At 44.6% G+C, this 20,589-nt stretch overlaps 1 protein-coding gene across 2 annotated transcripts in view; it reads left to right on the top strand.

The window, feature by feature from the left end:
• The window catches only part of CDS1 (CDP-diacylglycerol synthase 1), an 82,009-nt gene extending 68,898 nt beyond the window's left edge, over positions 1-13,111 (top strand). The window contains exons 8-11 of one of the 2 annotated variants that reach the window (XM_021100517.1): positions 1,733-1,885; positions 2,920-3,039; positions 5,240-5,343; positions 10,337-13,111. In XM_021100517.1, coding sequence (XP_020956176.1) covers positions 1,733-1,885; positions 2,920-3,039; positions 5,240-5,343; positions 10,337-10,466 — 507 coding nt within the window. In that variant the 3' untranslated portion in view covers positions 10,467-13,111. 2 annotated transcript variants of the gene reach the window in all.

The following is a 20,589-nucleotide window of genomic DNA, read 5'->3' as shown; positions in this document are numbered from 1 at the left end:
CCCGCGTTGCTGTGGCTGCGGTGTAGGCTGGCAGCTACAGCTCTGATTGGACCCCTAGCCTGGGAACCTCCATATGCTGTAGGTACGGCCCTAAAAAGCAAAAAAAAAAAAAGTGATTTTGAGGAAACTGGTTGTTTGGAAGCAAATTTATATCCATTGCTGGTGTCATATCTGCACTTCTAGTAACCATTCTTGAGCAATGTAGTGGCGTGGATATGTGTAAAAGAGAATAAAGTATTGTCTAGCAATTTAAATTTATAACGAGATTTCATTTTATGTATCGTCTTCCATGGCCAAGGACAGCTAGTTTTAAAATTTGCAGTGATTTTCCCAGGGAAAGAATAATTCAGCCAATGTTTTCTGGGTTGGTTAAGAATAATGGTGTTTTTCACCTGTGGTCTTTTTTTAGTAATTTTGAATCACTTTTTTTTTTAATTGATGAAATTAATGTAACCTTTATGGGAGAAGCTTTAGTCCTTTACTCTTTCATGCCTTTATAACTGTTGGCTTCTGCTAGTATTAAATATGTATATTTAAAAAAAGAAAAACCGTGCAGTTCCCATCATGGCGCTGCAGAAAGGAATCCAACTAGGAACCATGAGGTTTTGGGTTCGATCCCTGGCCTCGCTTAGTAGGTTAAGGATCCGACGTTGCCATGAGCTATGGTGTGGATCAGACTTGGCTCCTATCTCACGTTGCTGTGGCTGTGGTGTAGGCCAGTGGCTACAGCTCCAATGGGACCCCTTGCCTGGGAACTTCCACACGCTGCAGGTGTGGCCCTAGAAGAGACAAAAAAAAAAAAAAAAAAAAAAAAAGGGAAAGCTTGCTGTAATGCTTATCTAAATGTGAAATCAACTTCTTTTTCTCTCCCCTTCCCTCTTTTTATTGTGGTCATACAGAGATTATTTTTTTCAATGATTTTTATTTTTTCCGTTATAGTTAGTTTACAGTGTTCTGTCAGTTTTCTCTTATACAGCAAATCGACCCAGTCACACACACATATATACACACATTCTTTTTCTCACATCGTCCTCCATCGTGTCCCATCTCAGGGTGACTAGATACAGTTCCCAGGGCTACACAGCAGGATCTCATTGCTTATCCATTCCAAAGGCAGTAGTTTGCACCTCTTAGCCCCAGACTCCCAGTCCGTCCCACTCCCTCCCCCTCGGCAATCACGACTCTGTTCTCCATGTCTGTGAGTTTCTTTGCCATACAGAGATTATAATCACACTGATTTCCAAGAACTTTTGTCTCCTAATGGCTTTTCAAAGTCTTATGGCTTCAGTTACGATTATTTCACTTTGAAAATACATAGCAGATTTGGTATTCTGTTTCTGGCCTCTCTGACATATAACGTGTGTGTGTGTATATATATATTTTGTGTTTGTTTGTTTTTGTCTTTTTGCCTTTTCTAGGACCACTCCCGCGGCATCTGGAGCTTCCCAGGCTAGGGGTCTAATCAGAGCTGTAGCCACCGGCCTACACCACAGCCACAGCAACGCGGGATCTGAGCCAGTCTGTGACCTACACCACAGCTCACGGCAACGCCGGATCCTTCACCCACTGAGCAAGGGCAGGGATCGAACCCGCAACCTCATGGTTCCTAGTCAGATTCGCTAACCACGGAGCCACGACAGGAACTCCAAATAACATGTATCTATTTCTAAAGAAATTTATTTCTATGTTATTTTTCATTCACTGTTTCATGAATGCTTGCTTTGCGATTTAGGCCGCCTACGTGTTATCCAAATACCAGTACTTTGTCTGCCCAGTGGAATATCGCAGTGACATCAACTCCTTCGTTACAGAATGTGAACCCTCAGAACTTTTCCAGCTTCAGAGCTACTCACTGCCTACCTCGCTGAAGGCCGTGTTAAGACAGGTAAGATGCAGGGTAAGGAGCCTCCATCCCAGAGACGAAGCTTCATTTAAAAGTAAGATTTAAGATTTTTAGGAGAAATTGATTTTTGCAGCATTGGTAACTCTATAAGGCAGAAGTGGTCTCTCTGCTTAGCATCAATCACATATTTGTCCCTTTTTGATGTCCCTTTCTTAAACATTGGAATACCACTGTCACAAACCCCTCGTCTATTAGAAACTTACTTGCCTCATGGCTTGAATACTGGCAGGAATTTATCTTTGTCTTGAAAACATTTTTCAATAACCCATAGGTTTCGGCACATTGAATGAGTTATAATACGTTTCATGTCAAAGTGGTACATATAAATCGACTCAATTTAAAACGATTAAAATTCACCAGCTCAAAAACTCCTTGATTTTTAGAGGACTTTTTGCTAGTACCAAAAGCTTTTTCTAAGAATCAGTTTCCAGAGTTCCTGTCGTGGTGCAAAAAAAAAAAAAGATGAAGTAAGAACTAAGAATTTACAGAATAATTTGACTGCAGAATTCTCACTTTTTCTGAACTCCCCCCCACACTTTTTTTGCTTTATAATCATCTTGCAGATGCTCATTTGGGTATTCTTTTAAAGCATTTTATCTTCCAGTGTTTCCATAGCATTTAACTTAATTTTAAGAGAAAGACCAATTTCTCCCTCATTTTGTCATATAAAATTAAAGTGAAATATAAATACAAAATACATTATTTAATTCCCAAAAACAAAGTACTACTGGTAAAAAAACAATTTCAGAAATCCACTCAGCTGATTCTTGGTAAGCCTACAACTCAAGTGGTGTGGAAGTTTCTAGAAGAACTCTCAGAGTTTGGCATGCCAGGCGCTTTCAGTCTGTTTGCAGAGGGAATGGGGTTGCTGGCTCAATAAGCAGAGGCGTCCGAACGTTTGAAGTTAACAGAAATATGGCACATGCTTTGACTTGTTTATATCGTGGTTCTTCGTGGGGCTGGCGCGCAACCACAGTTTCCATGCAGCTGACCCCCCCCCCTTTCTTCCTCTTCAGGAAGCTGTGAGCTTGTATCCTTTCCAGATACACAGCATCGCTCTTTCCACGTTTGCATCTTTGATTGGCCCATTTGGAGGCTTCTTTGCCAGCGGATTCAAAAGAGCTTTCAAAATCAAGGTGTGTATTTAGAGTCTTTGTTACAGCACTGCGGAATATAAATTACAGAATGGAGCTTAGCTGGAGTTTGGTTCCCTGTTGGTCTGCATTAAGCCTTTGGGCAAAAGCTTTTCCATCCTATTTGTTTCAGCCTCACAGAAATGCTTCCTGGCGTATTTGAGTAGGTCCGTTCTTGTTAGGTTTTGGTTGTGCCATGTGATGACATTTTAAAGTGTCGTGCCAGCCTCTTTTCTAGAAATGGCATGTGCCACTGAACGTTGGGACAGATAGAGATTCTTGGTCCTTTAGGTGCTCCCTCAAGAAACCAGCCGTGACTTGTCTTCAGTTTAATGCCCAGTCACAGTCTCATCTGGAGGGATGTGTAAAAGAGTCTTTGGGTATGTAGCTGTCCGTTCTACTAGATCAGGGCCAGGTCGTAGGTTAATAGCGGCAATATTGCCAACTACTCAGCCCCCGACTCTTCCACACAGTGTCAGAGCCCTGTGGACAATATGTCGGTGAATGGGTCTGGCTGGATTCGAATACAAGTTATAAAAAGCAGGCAGTGGGCTGGATCTGGTCTGTGGGACAACTATGACATATTTGCCCTGTTTCAGTTGTCCTCACGTGGCTTCAGCTAAGATTGAGTGCTGTGCCATTAGGAGTTACAGTGGCTTCCTAAGGTGGGTGATCAGGGCAGGCCTCCCTGAGGAGGTGGCATTTGCAGAGATCTGAGAAAAGGAGGAGAATGAATCCTGCAGGGAAACTGAAGGAAGGGGGTTCTCGCAAGTGCAAAGGAGTAGAAGAGCTGAGCCAGTGGAAGCGGAACAGGACCAGCGCGGCTCCAGTAGAGAGGAGGAGGTCAGACCCCAGAAGGTGGTGGGGCCGGATCATGAAGGGCCCCAGAGGCCAGGGAAGTAAGTACACGAACTCAATGAGCCCTTGCCGTGGGGAAGATGCTACCTCGGGTGGAGCGCAGTAAACAGAAACTGTGGTCCCTGTTGTCAGGATGCCTGCCACCTGCCAGGAGAGAGAATACACATACATCCACAGAGAGCCACAGCAAGAGCTGCAAGACGAGAGTCCTGTAAAGGCTGCAAACAGCAGAGCAGGATTCAGTTACCAGGACTCTCGTGCTTGCGGGTTAGTAGGAAAGAGAAGGGAGGGAATGTGCTGGGAAAAGTTAAGCAAAGAACTTTTCGATAATTGTTTTAAACAGAGCAGTGTTGTGTTTATTTATTTATTTATTTATTTATTTTGGCCTTTTCTAGGGCCTCACCCTTGGCACGTGGAAGTTTCCAGGCTAGGGGTCCAGTCGGAGCTGCAGCCGCCAGCCTATACCACAGCCACAGCCACGTGGGATCCTTAACCCCCTGAGCGAGGCCAGGGATCGAACCCGCATCCTCATGGATACTAGTCAGGTTCATTAGTCACCGAGCCATGCTGGGAACGCTGGAAGTGTTCTGTTTAGACTGGGGTGTTCTTTCATGGTCTCCCCTCCAGGGTTTCTTGGTTAATGGTGAAATTTCCTATCACCCTGAAGTGAAGGTATAACTGCTACTGCCTTTTAGAAGTTGCCGGTTGCGGTGTAACCTAGACGAGCAACTAGTCCTTTCCATTCCCTGGACTCCAAACATGGGGATCATCTGTACAGGGCCAGTTTGCAGGGGCTCCCTAACCACCCCCTCAGTTGGGCCATTCACTGGACTCCTGTGTCCCAGGTGAACTGTGTATGCTGATTTTCTTTTCCCCCCAACACTACAAACAGGAACTATTGATCACAGCAGTGAAATATTTATTTCAGAGTTAAGAACTATTAGGATGAGCATGAGCTAGAACCGGGTGTACGTCTGTCACCAGCACTAGAATAGCGCCCCCAAGAGTATCTGATTTAGACAGAAGGGCAGGCTATTGGATTAGTAGTAGCTGATGGCATTTTTGATTCAGAAAAAGTTTCATTAACCAAAAGATTATAAGTAATATTTAATTCATATTATTTCAGAGATGTGGGTCAGTTAATGCAGGAATCATTTACAGTCGTATTCTAAAGATGTGGTTTTAATCTGTTGGTCTTATTCCAATAAGTTTGTACTAAGTGGGAAAATCCAGTAGTAAGGCATTTTCCTTGGCATCCATGATGCCAAGTAGACACTGACAGATAGGAATTTTATAGCAAGTGGTTTTTGGAAAACTTGCTACTCTGTTTGTTTTTTTCCTGAAGGATTTTGCGAACACCATTCCTGGCCATGGCGGAATAATGGACCGATTTGATTGTCAGTATTTGATGGCGACTTTTGTGCATGTGTACATCACAAGTTTTATAAGGTACTTGTTCAGATTTTTAAAAAATGTTTCGTTCGATTTCTTTGAGTTCTCATTTCCATAGATACTAGTTTGACTTAGTTACTTTTTCTGTCACTGGTAATCTGTGAAATCCGGGGGAGTGGTGGCTCCTGCAGTTGTGTGGCAGACGCCTTGAGCAATATGACTAAATGTTCATTAGTTGCCTTACATTTGAACAACTTAAAAAAATAGTATATGTCACAGTCCGTGTTATATGTCATCGTCCCTAACAGGGCTGAGTCAAAATTCAGTTCGTGTGAGTAATGAGAGGTACTGGATTTGGGACATCAGGTGGTGTAACTTCTCAGCCGTGGACACTGTGGGGACGGTGAATCCTGAGAGTCCAAAAGGGGGAGGACGTGCTGATCCGCCCAGTCCACCAGCTACTGCTCGCATCCCTGTTACATGTCGGGGAGTGTTCTGGGCACAGATAGAGCAGAGCAGAGAACAAACCAAGCCCCTGTCCTCAGAGCTTATTTTCTTACTGGGGAGTTGGAGGGAGAAGGGGCAGACGTGGGCAATAAACCAAGAAGTATAGCCTGTTCGGTGGTGTAGGCGCCGCGGAGGAAAATGAAGCAGGTCAGGGATTCTGAGAGAGAGAGAGAGTGTGTGTGTGTGTGTGTGTGTCTGTGTGTGTGTGTGTGTGTTGGGGGCGGGGGTGGAGAGGTAGGTGCAGCGATGGGAGGGCGTTGTTCTTTTACACGGATGGGTAATCTCCGTATTAAACTCTAACGTTTGGATTTTCCCTAAAATGCCAGTTTGGGGTCTGAGAGTTGACCGCACGTTCCCTGTATTTGCCGTGGTCTCTGGGAGTGCCCGAGCCTAGAAAATATGTAGGTTCTTCCGAGTTACTTGGATGAGAACTCATATTTAAGGTCCCTAAGTATACATGTTGAATATTCACAGTAGAAATGTGAGCATTTTTGTATGGACTTTCGTTTTCCTTGGGCAGTCTTGTTAGGGGAGTGTGTCTGTTTCAAAGACTCATGTTCTGGCTCTGCTGATTCCTCTGTTGTGTATTTGTTTGCTGCTTCATCGGTGTCCACTCTCGTCTTTCACTCCTTTATCTTTCTTTAGGTTCGGTGTGCTGTTCCTTCTCGAGCGTTTTGCGATAAAGCTTAGATTATGATTTGCAGCCTTCTCGCCTCGTATATTTCATCTCACACTATGCATTTCCTTTTAACTACTGCTTTTTGAGGGCTCTTTTCAGATACTCTCACCCTACCTGTTATGTTTGTATTTTTATTATCCAATTACAAATATTTTCTGATTTTCCAGGATTATCCCATCTTGGACATGGGATTATTTGCTTCCAAACAAAGGGAGCTTTTTTCATTCTCCTTCCTCTCTTGATTTTTGTTCTAATTCCACTATGGTCAGGAAACATACCCTTTATTATTTGGGTGTTTTGTATATGTTGAGACTTGTGCCCTAGCATATTATCTGTTTAAATGCACATTCCATGTGCCCATGACACAAATAGATGTGCGTTTCAGGACCGGTGGTGTTCTCTCAGTCAGGTGAAGGCTGGCTAAATTTTGGGTACTGATTTTTTTGGTGTGTGTTTTTATGTCAGTTTTGAAGAGAGCTTTTTTCAGAATCTCCCACTATGATTTTGAATTCACCTACTCCTATTTTCTGTTCTGTCAGTTTTTGGTTGATATGTGTCAAGGCTGTACCAGGGTACACACTTAGGACTCTCGCGACCCCCCCATTGAATCACTGCTAATGTCATTATATAATATTATATAATATAATCTTTATATGCCACTTGTTTAAAGCCTATCTTTTTAATGTAAGTATGGCTGTACCAATCTGATTTTGATTAGTGTTTGCATCATATTTCTTTTGTCTCGTTTTTTTTGCATTCCTTTTTCCTTATATTTAAAGTGTGCTTCTCTTTCCTCACAGGCATATAGCTAGATTTTATTTTTTATAACCCAATTGACAATCTTTGTGTTTTAATTATATATTATCTACTTACTGATATATTCGAATATTAGGAATTAGTGGTCAAATCCGCTTTTCTCTCAGTAGGGAAAAGTCCTGTTGAGCCATATTGTCCTCCATTTGAAAGCAAATATTCAGACTATTAGAAATACAGTGCCAGAGCCAGTGTGCACCTGGGAGCACCTGTTGACATACTTTTGCATTTAGCTGAACTTGCTAGAACAGCCTTTTTTTTTTTTTTTTTTTTATTATTATTTTCCCACTGTACAGCAAGGGGGTCAGGTCATCCTTAGATGTATACATTGCAGTTACAGTTTTTTCCCCCCACCCTTTCTTCTGTTGCGACATGAGTATCTAGACATAGTTCTCAATGCTATTCAGCAGGATCTCCTTGTAAATCTATTCTAGGTTGTGTCTGATAAGCCCAAGCTCCCGATCCCTCCCACTCCCTCCCCCTCCCATCAGGCAACCACAAGTCTCTTCTCCAAGTCCATGATTTTCTTTTCTGAGGAGATGTTCATTTGTGCTGGATATTAGATTCCAGTTATAAGTGATATCATATGGTATTTGTCTTTGTCTTTCTGGCTCATTTCACTCAGTATGAGATTCTCTAGTTCCATCCATGTTGCTGCAAATGGCATTATGTCATCCTTTTTTGTGGCTGAGTAGTATTCCATTGTGTATATATACCAAATCTTCCGAATCCAATCATCTGTCGATGGACATTTGGGTTGTTTCCATGTCCTGCCTGTTGTGAATAGTGCTGCAATGAACATGCGGGTGCATGTGTCTCTTTTAAGTAGAGCTTTGTCCGGATAGATGCCCAAGAGTGGGATTGCAGGGTCATATGGAAGTTCTATGTATAGATTTCTAAGGTATCTCCAAACTGTTCTCCATAGTGGCTGTACCAGTTGACATTCCCACCAGCAGTGCAGGAGGGTTCCCTTTTCTCCACAGCCCCTCCAGCACTTGTTATTTGTGGATTTATTAATGATGGCCATTCTGACTGGTGTGAGGTGATATCTCATGGTAGTTTTGATTTGCATTTCTCTTATAATCAGCGATGTTGAGCATTTTTTCATGTGTTTGTTGGCCATCTGTATATCTTCCTTGGAGAAATGTCTATTCAGGTCTTTTGCCCATTTTTCCATTGATTGATTGGCTTTTTTGCTGTTGAGTTGTATAAGTTGCTTGTATATTCTAGAGATTAAGCCCTTGTCAGTTGCATCATTTGAAACTATTTTCTCCCATTCTGTAAGTTGTCTTTTTGTTTTCTTTTTGGTTTCCTTTGCTGTGCAAAAGCTTTTCAGTTTGATGAGGTCCCATGGGTTTATTTTTGCTCTAATTTCTATTGCTTTGGGAGACTGACCTGAGAAAATATTCATGATGTTGATGTCAGAGAGTGTTTTGCCTATGTTTTCTTCTAGGAGTTTGATGGCGTCCTGTTGTATATTTAAGTCTTTCAGCCATTTTGAGTTTATTTTTGTGCATGGTGTGAGGGTGTGTTCTAGTTTCATTGCTTTGCATACAGCTGTCCAGGTTTCCCAGCAATGCTTGCTGAATAGACTTTCCTTTTCCCATTTGATGTTCCTGCCTCCCTTGTCAAAGATTAATTGACCATAGGTGTCAGGGTTTATTTCCGGATTCTCTATTCTGTTCCATTGGTCTGTCTGTCTGTTTTGATACCAGTACCACACTGTTTTGATGACTGTGGCTTTGTAGTATTTCTTGAAGTCTGGGAGAGTTATGCCTCCTGCTTGGTGTTTCTCAGGATTGCTTTGGCGATTCTGGGTCTTTTGTGGTTCCATATAAATGTTTGGATTGTTTGTAGAACAGCCTTTCTTTTCTCTGCGGGCCCCACTCTAGGTTTATATTATGAAGCTGCTGAAGAATCTTACGATGAAATTTAAGTCAAGATGTGTCCTGACTTGGGTAGACTGTGCCTGTGAGAGACATATGGCTGCCTTTTTTTTGGCCAATGCCTTGAGCCACATGCACGAAGGTGACCCAGGGGATGGCTAATCCACGCTGCTGTGCAGTTTTTTAAATCAGAGTTTTTCGTTGTGATATCACTCTGTTGCAAACATTTCTTTTTTTCTTTCTTTTTTTCCTGCATTTTAGGGCTGCACCTGCGGCATGTGGAGGGTCCCAGGCTGAGGGTCAAATCAGAGCTACTGCTGCCAGCCTACACCACAGGGAGAGCTTCCTGACCCCAAGTGTGCTGTCAGAGGGCGCGGAGGGAAGGGCCTCCCCAGAGGGAGCCGCTAGTGGCCCTGCCCGGGCTGCCGGGACACCTGCTGAGCGCACTGCCACTGCCCAGTGGATGGCGGATACGTACCTGCCATCTGGGCTCTTGTCCTCCGCTCCACTGCTCTGTCCTCCCAAAGCTCGGGCAGAGCCGCTTCGCTTCCGTCTCCTCCGCTGGGGTTTACCTGAGACCTTCCTCCATCGCGCTCTCCCACTGCAGGTCCTGGGTCCCGGCGACAGCGCTGGGCTCAGGACCTGTGTCCTGTCTCTGGCACACAGGTCCCGAGGGTATTTCCTCAACACAGCCCCTTCCGTGGTCTGATGTTTCTTTGAAGCTGAAATCATGACATGTCCATGTTCTCCTGGTTTATCCTCATCCCTGGGACTCTTGCTCCGGCTTGTGCAGCCTGGTTGTGCGTCTGGTCCCATCTCGGGATGTTACCGCTCCTCACTGCGGACTCAGGTTGCCCTTTGGAGAATTTCTGGGGACTCGGTCTGCACTCCCCACATCGCCTCGCGTTGTTCCTGTCTTCCGTGTTGGTGCATTCTTTCCACGTCTAGACCGCGCGCCTCCCAGCACAGATAATGTGATTTCTTTTCCCCTCCCTTTGCCATTAACACTGAGCATTAAAGTGAACGCTGAGCAAGAGCAGTTTCAGTTCTGTAAAGACTGCTGCTCTGCACCTAAAGGCCTGGCTTAATTTAAATTACCAGCATAGGCTTCCTTTAGCTCACTTCAAATAGTAACCAACTTTTGTCTTTTCTGCTCTGTTATCAGGGGTCCAAATCCCAGCAAAGTGCTACAGCAGTTGTTGGTGCTTCAACCAGAACAGCAGTTAAATATATATAAAACGCTGAAGATTCATCTCATTGAGAAAGGAATCCTACAGCCAACCTTGAAGGTATAACTGGACCCAGAGAGAGAAGGACTGACAATAAAGAATTGTACAGAAAGGCACTGACAGATGACATTTTGTAGTTGTACAGAAACATGGTTGAAAAGGCAATAGATTGAATTTTTACAGACATGAATGTTTCTTCTCTGAAATTACTGTGAATATTTAACACTTACTTGATCTAAGTTATGAAAATAAGTAGCAAATTGCCGGCAAAATATCCTGTACTTTTTCTAAAGTGTATTTTCCAATGTTAACTTCCTTCCCATTACTTGCTAGTTTTCATCACTTAAAAGACTTGTGTTTTAAAGAGTCAAACACTCTAAAGTGAGTACATCGAAGCCCTCTTGAGGCTGCACCTGGCAGGGTGCCCTTTGCACAAATATTTACTTTTATACTTGGAGCTGCTCTTCATTTCAACAAAATGTTTTATGTAAGGCACAACAGGAAGTTCGTTCTCCTGCACTTCCTCCTCTTGAAGGCTGGAGTCTTTTCTGAAGGGCTGAGTTGGCTCCAAAAGAGAAAGATTATCCACTTTTTAAAAGAAAGAAGTAGTCCGTTGCCAGAGGAAAAACATTCCACTTTTGGTAGGTTTGAAATTCAAGAGCAAGAGGCATAAATCTCTACCATCCTTGGTTTGGAGAAAGGGCAGACATCCGAGTCTTCTTTGGAAAAACGTGACCTTCGCAGAAACTTTTCAAGAGAAAGGAGAATTCTGCCCCGAGGAACCTGATGGGCACCCCCCGCCCCCGCCCCGATGTTCTCAGGAGGCAGCGCTGGACGGTGACAGAAGCACAGCCACCTCCCCTCTCCACTGGCTTCTGTGCAGTTGTCTCGCTGTGAGCCGGTTGCCCTGAGTTCTGTAGCCGTGGACGTGTAAGGTCAGCATCGAGGGTCATGGGTACGGGCGGGGGGCAGGTGCTGAGCAAGGGTGCTCATCCTGGGATGAGGCCCTGCCCGCCTGTGTCCCGGGCCCCTGCCTGCTGCTTCCCGCGCAGCCCTCTGGACAGTCGCGGCGGAAGACGCGGGATCTGCCTGGAAACCAAACCCCGGATGAAACCCATGGTAGCAGTTAATCGTCGTCACTCGCCTCTTTCACATCCTGTCCCCAAGCGGAAGCCGTCCCCTAATACGGCGTTTTTTTCTTCCGATGATGAAAATCAAGCAGAAGTGATTTCCACCAAGAACAAAAAGCACACAATTCCGTTGGTGGACTGGACCCTGTAACCAGATGAGAATAAATTTCTTGTCAGTGGTTATGAATGAGCTCCTGTTGCCCTGTGCTCTCTGCAGCCGTATTTATTGTACGGAACAGTCAGCCCGAAAACCTTCCAAAATCGCCCAGGGCTCCGTGACTAAATGTTTGGAGAGGAGAAACCGAGATATTTTAAGAATGATTTGCTAATGAAAGGAGTAAATATTTTCATTTAAATCCGAAACAGATTTCAGTTATTTCGTATTTCTGTTCTCCTCCTCTATTTAAAATGACAGAATTGCAGCTGTGCCTGGTTCCCCAGATGTCGTCTGTAACCAGTAGCCTGATTGTGGTACATGCAGTGAAACTCCGTCCCAAGAGCCTGATTTCTCGGCTGGCGTACACACTCGTTCAGTTCATCCCCGCTGGATGTGTTCGGTCAGCGTTGTCTCACACTATTCCATAAAAACCCAGAAGTGGCATTGGAGATGTTACCACGGAAGGGAGTGATCACTTTTAAAATCGCACTACGTTCAAGTTAATTTTCAACCTCGCTCATTTTTACTCTCCTCATTAAAAGCGCCACGTGTCAATCATAAAAGAATCTACTTACCAAAGTTTAAAAAATAAAATGAAAAATTTCTAGCAGGAACTTATGTTGGAGACTTGGTGATTTGCACAATAAGAACTTCTCAGAGATGTGCAGTTCTCTCTGCATTTTTCTTTAAAGTGGTACAGTGAGGCACTGCAATATAGAATTATGAGAGCATTACTGAATATGTGTATTATAAAATCAATAATATAAACAAAATTTGAAGCTAGAACTATTTGGGGCCACCGTAATAGCTATCCTCAAATACACTTTTAGAGTTGGGTGTACATTCTATGTGTAAAAAAGTAAATTCTTCGTTTTAACAGAACTCTGAAGATTGACCTTTTTAGTGTACTTTTATAGCATGTAAATTAAAATAGAATATATTTTGGCAAGAATATACTTTAGCAAAGATTGCCATAAACCCCTTTGATCATTTTTATATTTGCACTGTGAAGAGGGTTTAAATTTCAGTGTAGCGAGGTGGTGGCAGAGGAATGAAAGACGAGGAACTTCCTTTACAGTGACGGTTATTCGGGGAGGTCCTGAAATGGTACTAACCGCTTAGTACACGTGTTTTCTCAGTGCTTTTCCCCTGGTGATGGTGTGTATACATTTACTGTCTGAGAATAAAAAGACCCCACCCACACGCTCTTTTGTTTTCATTTACAGTATCTCTTTGTTTAAAATTTGGTTTGAACAAAGTATCACTTTGTTCATGGGAAAAGAAGAGATTATAAAAGAAGAGACAGTGTATATATATACACACACACTGTATGTGTCTAGGAGATGGCTTCTGATATGTGTCAATCAGTTCTCTGAGTCTGTTTCTATAACTGAGACAGGAAAATAAAAGGGAAACAAATCACATTTCGACTTCGCTGTGTCATTTTCTCTTTGCAGAAGAAACGTTCACTCATTCAACTAGTGTTTACAAGATGATGACAAATACAGAAATATTGTATACTGTGTATATTCCATCACCAACCTACAACAACGTCTTCAGGGCTGAGAATAAGTTCTGATGATTACTGAGCCTGTCTGTCTGTCAAGAAGTGATGTCCTCTTGGGAGTTCCCTTGTGGCCCAGTGGGTTAAGGATCTGATGTCACTGCAGTGGCTTGGGTTGCTGCTGTGGTGCAGGTTCAGTCCCTGGCCCAGGACCTTCCATGTGCCAGAGGCACAACCAAAAAAAAAAAAGAGGTGATGTCCTCTTAATAGAATACTGAATTCCTGCAGTACCCTTCAGTGTACTTACTTTTGTGAATCTCTGATCCAGTCGTCACTAGAGCTTTAAGCTACACGGATATGCAGTGGTGTCTGTGTCGATTGGCTGTCATGGTCCCAGTGCCTGGCTCAGTCAGTGCCAGCACTCCCCAGGTCCTCAAACATCTGAACAAAGGAATGAATGGTTTGGAGGCCGAAGGCTCAGCTGTGCACATTCTCATTCATGTGTTCTAGACAGCCCTCCACAGTCATCCCAGAGTCCATGCTGTGTGGCTCTAAGATTTTGGTATGATTAGTTCCTAGGGTTGTTTTAAGTGAAAACTCACATGAGTGTCCCTTGAGCTGTGCCCAGCAGAGACGACCTGATTAGGAGAATCCTTCGTTTCCTTCCTTGTCCCTGTCTGCTCCTCCTCCTCTCCTCTCGCCCATCCCCTGTGGGAAGTAACGGTTTGGTAGGACTGAACAGAAGGGGAACCTCGTCTCTGGTCACACTGGATTTAGGCAGCATTGATGGAAGTGTTCCTTGAATGGACACCACCACTCCCATCACCATGGAGGAGCCATCTGACCTGCAGGGGACACAGCCAGAGCTTGCCACGGGCTCCTGAGACTTAGCGTTTAAAACTCACTCCTTGAGGGGTAGGTTCCCATTGGACACATGCATGTAGAGGCTGCAAATAAAAAACAGATCTAGATAATTCAACCCAAATCAAAAGCCTGTCCTACCTTAATCCCACTGTCTTCTTTTTCCTGTGGAGAAGGGGAGAACATTCTTGAGTCATCAGATTACAAGGAGAGACATTTAGTAAGGGCTGATGAATGGACTGTTACCTGATGATGAAAAGTTTCCAAAAGGAGCTGAGACACAGGATCAAGACGGCCGAGGAGTCAGAGTGGTGAGAGCATCGTCTCCCACACACATCAAAAAACAGAACAAAAAACCCACCTACATGTAGAATGATTCACATAGAACATCTCCTGAACGCTGGCGAGGACCATAACCCTCCAAAAAGGGCAAAAAACCTTCCGTATAACTGGGTAGAAGAACAAGAAAGGCATTGGGACAGGACCAGCACTCCTGAGGGGGAAGCTGCGAAAGAGAAGATGAACCCCTGCCCTGGGAAGCTGCCTGATGGGTAGATCAGCTGAGGCAGAGGGACCTCAACGCCTCGGAGAAAAGCACAGAAGCTGGACTGAGGAGGACAAAGCAGAGATCCGTTCAGACCAGCAGCACCACCTCCCAGGACAGCACCGCCCGAGACGTGCAGAAGGGGGCTGGGTGCTGAGACTCGGGCTCAGGAGGTCGGGTCCAGGCAGAGGACTAGGGCTGGCTGTGTGGAGACCGCCTGAGGGGCTCGGGAGCGGTGCTCCACAGCCAGCGGCAGCCAGGAGGAGGTCTGGGCCCCGCAGGAAAGGCAAGTGGCCACTGTCAGGAAGGGCAGGAGGAGGGGCAGACCACCACGGGAATATCTTTCTCTCTGCACGTATGGTCTCTCAGAAGGCAGGGCCAGGAGTTCCCGTCGTGGCTCGGTGGTTAAGGAATCCGATTAGGAACCGTAAGGTTGCAGGTTCGATCCCTGGCCTTGCTCAGTGGGTTAAGGATCCGGCGTTGCCATGAGCTGTAGTGTAGGTTGCAGACGTGGCTCGGATCTGGTGTTGCTGTGGCTGTGGTGTAGGCCTGTGGCTACAGCTCCAATTAGATCCCTAGCCTGGGAAACTCCATGTGCTGCAGAAGCAGCCTTAGAAATGGCAAAAAGACAAAAAAAAAAAAAAAAAAAGAAGAAGGCAGGGCCACAGACCATGAGCCACCTCTTGCACCAGCTGTGGATGGCAGCACCCCCAGCATGGGCTAAGCACAATGGGATGCCTCTTGTATAGTCCACAGCCTGTGAAGGCAAACCCCCAGTTAGCGCTGACTCTAGAGGTGGGCAGAACCCCCCACCCCAAGGGGTCTGTGTTCAGGCAACACCTACGGTCTCCGTCCCTCAGAGGGCACCACAGAGGAGGGCACTGCAACCAAGCACCACCTGTTGTTGCGCTCACTCCCCTAGGAATGCACACATCCTGTCACTGCCACTGCCAAGTGCTCTGGGCACTGCCACTTCCCAGGGCCCTGCAACTAGGAGCAGCCTGCACCACCTTCCCACAGGTTCTTGCCACTGTTAAGGGCCAAGCACCCTGGCACTGGCTACTTTCACTGCCCTTCGCCTGCATCTCCCTGGAAGCACACGGAGGACACTATCCAAGGGGATAACAGCCCACACACGTTGAGGCATGCGACAGCAAGCAGCCAGAAAGGCAGCCCTCACCCCCAAATAAATAGTAAGCCTCACAAAACACCCAGGGGTGCCCTCGCATTTAAACAGCCCCCTCCCAAGACTGCAGTCGTTGTTTTCCCTAAACTCATAGCATAAGAGAAATACAGGCAAAATGAAAATGCTCAGGAACCTTTCCTAGTTAAAGGGACAGAAGTATTCGCCTGAAGGAGCAAACAATGAAACAGACCTCCGCCGTCTAACGGACACCGAGTTCAAAAAGGAGACAGTGAAAATACTGAGCCAATGTGAAGGAGCTAAGAGTGGATATGAACTACTACTACTTTAGAAAGGAACTAGAAAATATGAGGAGCCAAGAAAAATTAGAAAATTCATTTGCAGAGATGCAAGCTGAGTTAAAGGCACTGAAGAGCAGAAGGAATCAGGCAGAGGAAGAAATTAGTGACCTGGAAGGTAGAATAAGGGAAATCACCCAATCAGGACAGCAGGCAGAAAACAAAATGAAAAACTATGAAAACAATATAACAATATAAAGCAGGCTAATCTACGCATGATACGGATCCCAGAAAGAGAAGAAAAAGAAAAAGGGACTGAAAATTGAAGAAATGATATGACTGAAAACTTTACAAATCTAAAGGAAACAGATATCAAGATATAGGAAGCACAGAGGGCCCCAAACAAGTTGCACACAAGCAGGTGCATACCAAGACATATAATAAAGATGGCAAAAGTTAAAGAGGATTGTAAAGGCAGCAAGAGAAAAAGTGTGAATTATAAAGAAACCCCCATAAGGCTATCAGCTGATTTCTCTACAGCAACACTACAGGCCAGAAGAGGGTGGCAAGATATATTCAGAGTTCTAAAAGGGAAAAGTTTGTAGCCTAGAATACTCTACCCAGCAAGAGTATCATTTAAAATATAAGAAATAAAGAATTTCTCCAACAAACAAAAATTAAAAGAGTACAGTAATACTAAACCCATTCCAAAATAAATACTAAAAGTGATCCAGTAAATAAAAAAGAAGAAGGAATAGGATGGAGGATTTCACAATTGGAAAATAATCACTTAAATAAGCCAGTATACACATCTAAAAGGAAAGAACAACAGCAAAAAAAACCCCCCAAAACCCCAACCCTATTGTAAAAGTGACAGTAAACACAACAGCAAAAGGCTAAACATAAAGATGGTTCAGTGGGTTAAGAACCCAGCTGGTACCCATGAGGATGCAAGTTTGATCCCTGACCTCGTTCAGTGGGTTAAGGATCCAGCCTTGCTGTGAGCTGTGGTGTAGGTCACAGATGTGGCTCAGATCTTGTGTTGCTATGGCTATGGTGTAGGCTGCCAGCTCCAATTTGACCCCTAGCTTGGGACCTTCCATATGCTTCATATGTGCTCCCCTCCCAAAAAAAAGACATCAAAATCATAAAATTTGGGGAAGGAAAGTAAGAAAATCTCAACTTTTTTTTTTTTTTTTTAGAATGTGTTTGAATCTGTATGTCTATCAGGCTAAAGCAAGCAGATATAAGAAGGGGTTAATATACTTGAAAAACTGGGCAACCACCAATCAAAACCAAACAATACATTCGCAAAAACTAAAAAGAGAACATAAAATAAAATGAAATCATCCAACCAAAAAAAGAAAAAAAGGAGAAACAGAATCAACCGGAAAATAAGGTTTAAAATTGTAATAAGTACCTATTTATCAATCTTACCTTAAATATCAATGATCTGAAAGCTCCAATCAAAAGACATAGAGGGCATACCAGACCAAAAAACAAAAACAAAAACAAAAAAAACCCAAGAGCTGACAATATGCTGCCTAAAAGAGACTCACCTTAGAGCAAAGGACACATATAAACTGAAAGTGAGGGATGGAAAAATACACTTCACGCCAATGGACAAGATGGGAACGCAGGCGTTGCAATACTCGTATCAGACAAAATGGACCTTAAAATGAAAGCCAAAGAGAAAGAAAAAGAGGGACACTATTTAATGATAAAAGGATTAATTTTACAAAGAGAATATTACAATTGTTAATACATATGCCCCTAATATAGGAGCAACCAAATACATGCAGAAAAACAGACATAAAAGGAGTTGATGGGAACACAATAATAGTGGGAGACTTTAACACCTCACTCATATCACTGGAAAAGTCCTCTAGACAGAAAATCAGTAAGGCAACAGAGATACTGAATAACAGGAAATTAGATAATAGGAAAATTAGATTTAATTCACATTTTCAGGACATTCAATCTAAAAAAATTGAAAATATACATTCTTTTCAAGTGTACCTGGAACATTCTCAAGAAGTGACCACATACTGGGGCACAAAAATAACCTCAACAAATTGAAGAGTATAGATACTACTTCCAGTATCTTCTCGGACCACAACGGCATGAAACTAGAAATCAACAACCACAAGAAAAGAAATGAGAAAAAAATTTGCCTACATGGAAACTAAACAACGTGCTACTGAAAAAACAATGGGTCAGAAAGGAAATCAAAAGGGAAATTTAAAAATCCCTCGAGACAAATGATAATGAAAACACGACCATTCAAAATCTAGGAGATGCCCCCAAAGTGCTTCTTAGAGGGAAGTTCATAGCAACAGAGGCCTTCCTCAGAAAAGAAGAAAAATCTCAGGTGAACAACCTAACCTGCCACCTAAAGGAATCAGAAGAACAAAAAACAAAATCTAAAGTCAGCAGAAGGAAAGAAATCATAAAAACCAGAGCGGAAATCAATAAAATAGAGATTCAAAAAACAATAGAAAAAAATAAGTAAAACCAATAGCTGGTTATTTGAAAAGGTAAACAAAACTGACCAACATCTGGCCAGACTCACCAAGGACAGGAGAGAAAACACCCAAATAAAATAGGAGATGAAAAAGGAAAAATCTCAACAGATACTGCAGAAATACAAAAAACCCTAAGAGAATACTATGAACAATTACATGCCAACAAATCTGATCACCTAGAAGAAATGGACAACTTTCTAGAGGTTTACAGCCTGCCAAAAACAGAATCAAGAAGAACTAGATCAACTGACCAGCCCAATCACTAGAAATGAAATTGAATATGTAATAAAAACCCTCCCTACAAAGGCCCAGGACCAGGTGGCTTCACAGGCGAATTCTACCAAACAGACAAAGAAGAACTTAAACCCATCCTTCTTAAACATTTCCAAAAGTTGAAGAAGGAATAATCCCTAAGACGTTCTATGAAGCCACCATCACCCTAATACCAAAACCAGGCAGAGATACTACCCCCCCAAAAAAATTATAGGTCAGTATCTTTGAGGAATATAGACACAATAATTCTCAAAAAAATTTTAGCCAACCAAATCCAACAGCATATACGACAGGTTCCCAGGAGGATGGAGACAGATGGCCTCCCCCACCAAACGCAGAGACCTGCTGGGGACAATCCTCTCCAGGACTGTGGATGCTCCGACTGGGCAGCAAGAAGCAATGGCCTGCGGAAAACAACTGCCTGCGTAGATTAACCATAAAGATCAACTGCCCTCTGTCGTGGGATTCAACCCCTACCCCTCCCTCGACCTCCCCTCCTCCTCCTTCATTGTTCAAGTTCCATGAACCCTATCCGGCCCCAGATTCCCACCACAGACCCTTTATAACCTAGCGCCTTCTCACGGTCAAGGCTGGCACCATCAAGGCTGGCACCATCGTGAGCTCAGCCCATGCCCCTCTGATGCCTTAGTAAGTCTCTCTTGCTTTGCCAACTTGGCCTTGCACTTTGCTCTCTCACAAACCCAACATTTGATGCCGAAACCCAAGAAGGAATCGGTAGCCGGTCAGTGGTGCCCCAAACTCCTGGGTCTGCAACCAGAGAGCAGCAGGCAGGGGCAGCTCATCCTGGGCTAACCTCTGATGCCACCCAGGTTAGGGTCCCTGATCTCGGCACCTCCCCGCCAATCCACCTGAGCCCAGCCAGGGAGGAAAGCCAAACTGGGAGATTCGCCTTCCCATTACCCACTTCGCATCCAACACTGACCTCCCAGTTCTCGGGTGGATAATTGCCCCTTTCCGGCTCGTCTGTCAGCAGGGCCACTGGGCCCCGGCTCCTCTGACACATGGGAGCCCGGCCCTCTCAGTCAAGCCCTAGCACTGGGTCAGAAGACCCCACGGCCCTTCAGCCCCGGTTCCTCTGATCTGGGGGATGCCCGCATCAGAGTGCATCCTCCCTCTGTCTGTCTGTCTGTCTGTCTCTCTCTCAGGTCCACTACTCAGACCTTGGGGACGCCCGGCCTGAGTGAAGGCGGTCCCTTCCTTACCTACCCTCTGTCCCCTCTTAGTCCTCTCTTTCCTCCTCATCGTGGGAACACGTCCCCCACTCCTGCAGGAACGCGCCTCTCGGCTGCCTTTTACAAACTTGAGATGCTCTCGGACTAAGAGGAAATGTTAGGTCCACGCATTGTAAATTTGTAATGCGGCTTGGACGCAATTCAGATTGGATAGTGGCTCCCGATGGCCCCAGACAGCACGTTTGAGGTAACATCTTGCATGACCTCCTTCGCCTTTGTCGCCGTCACGGCAAGCGGTCCGCGGTTCCCTGGGTTCGGGCCTTCTTTACCCTCCGCTCCCGACCCGCCCTCTGTTCTTCTTGCTCCGCTTCCCTTGCTTCTTCATTCGGAAGAGTCGCAGCTCCCGGCTCTGGTTCCGAGGTCTCGTCCTTTGACCTGCAGAGGGTCCCCTCCCGTCCCGGAGAACCGGCTCGCCCACCAGCTCACAATCCCCCTCCCCCGCCTCGGCTTCTTCAGGGTCTCCCGATCCTCATCCAGATCCTAATCCAGATTCTGACCCCTCCTTTCTCCCCTCCTCATA

This window comes from Sus scrofa, chromosome 8, assembly GCF_000003025.6.
Source record: "Sus scrofa isolate TJ Tabasco breed Duroc chromosome 8, Sscrofa11.1, whole genome shotgun sequence".
NCBI lineage: Eukaryota > Metazoa > Chordata > Mammalia > Artiodactyla > Suidae > Sus > Sus scrofa.
The sequence above is the reverse complement of the archived record's forward strand: the minus strand, read 5'-3'. Positions and strand labels throughout refer to the sequence as shown.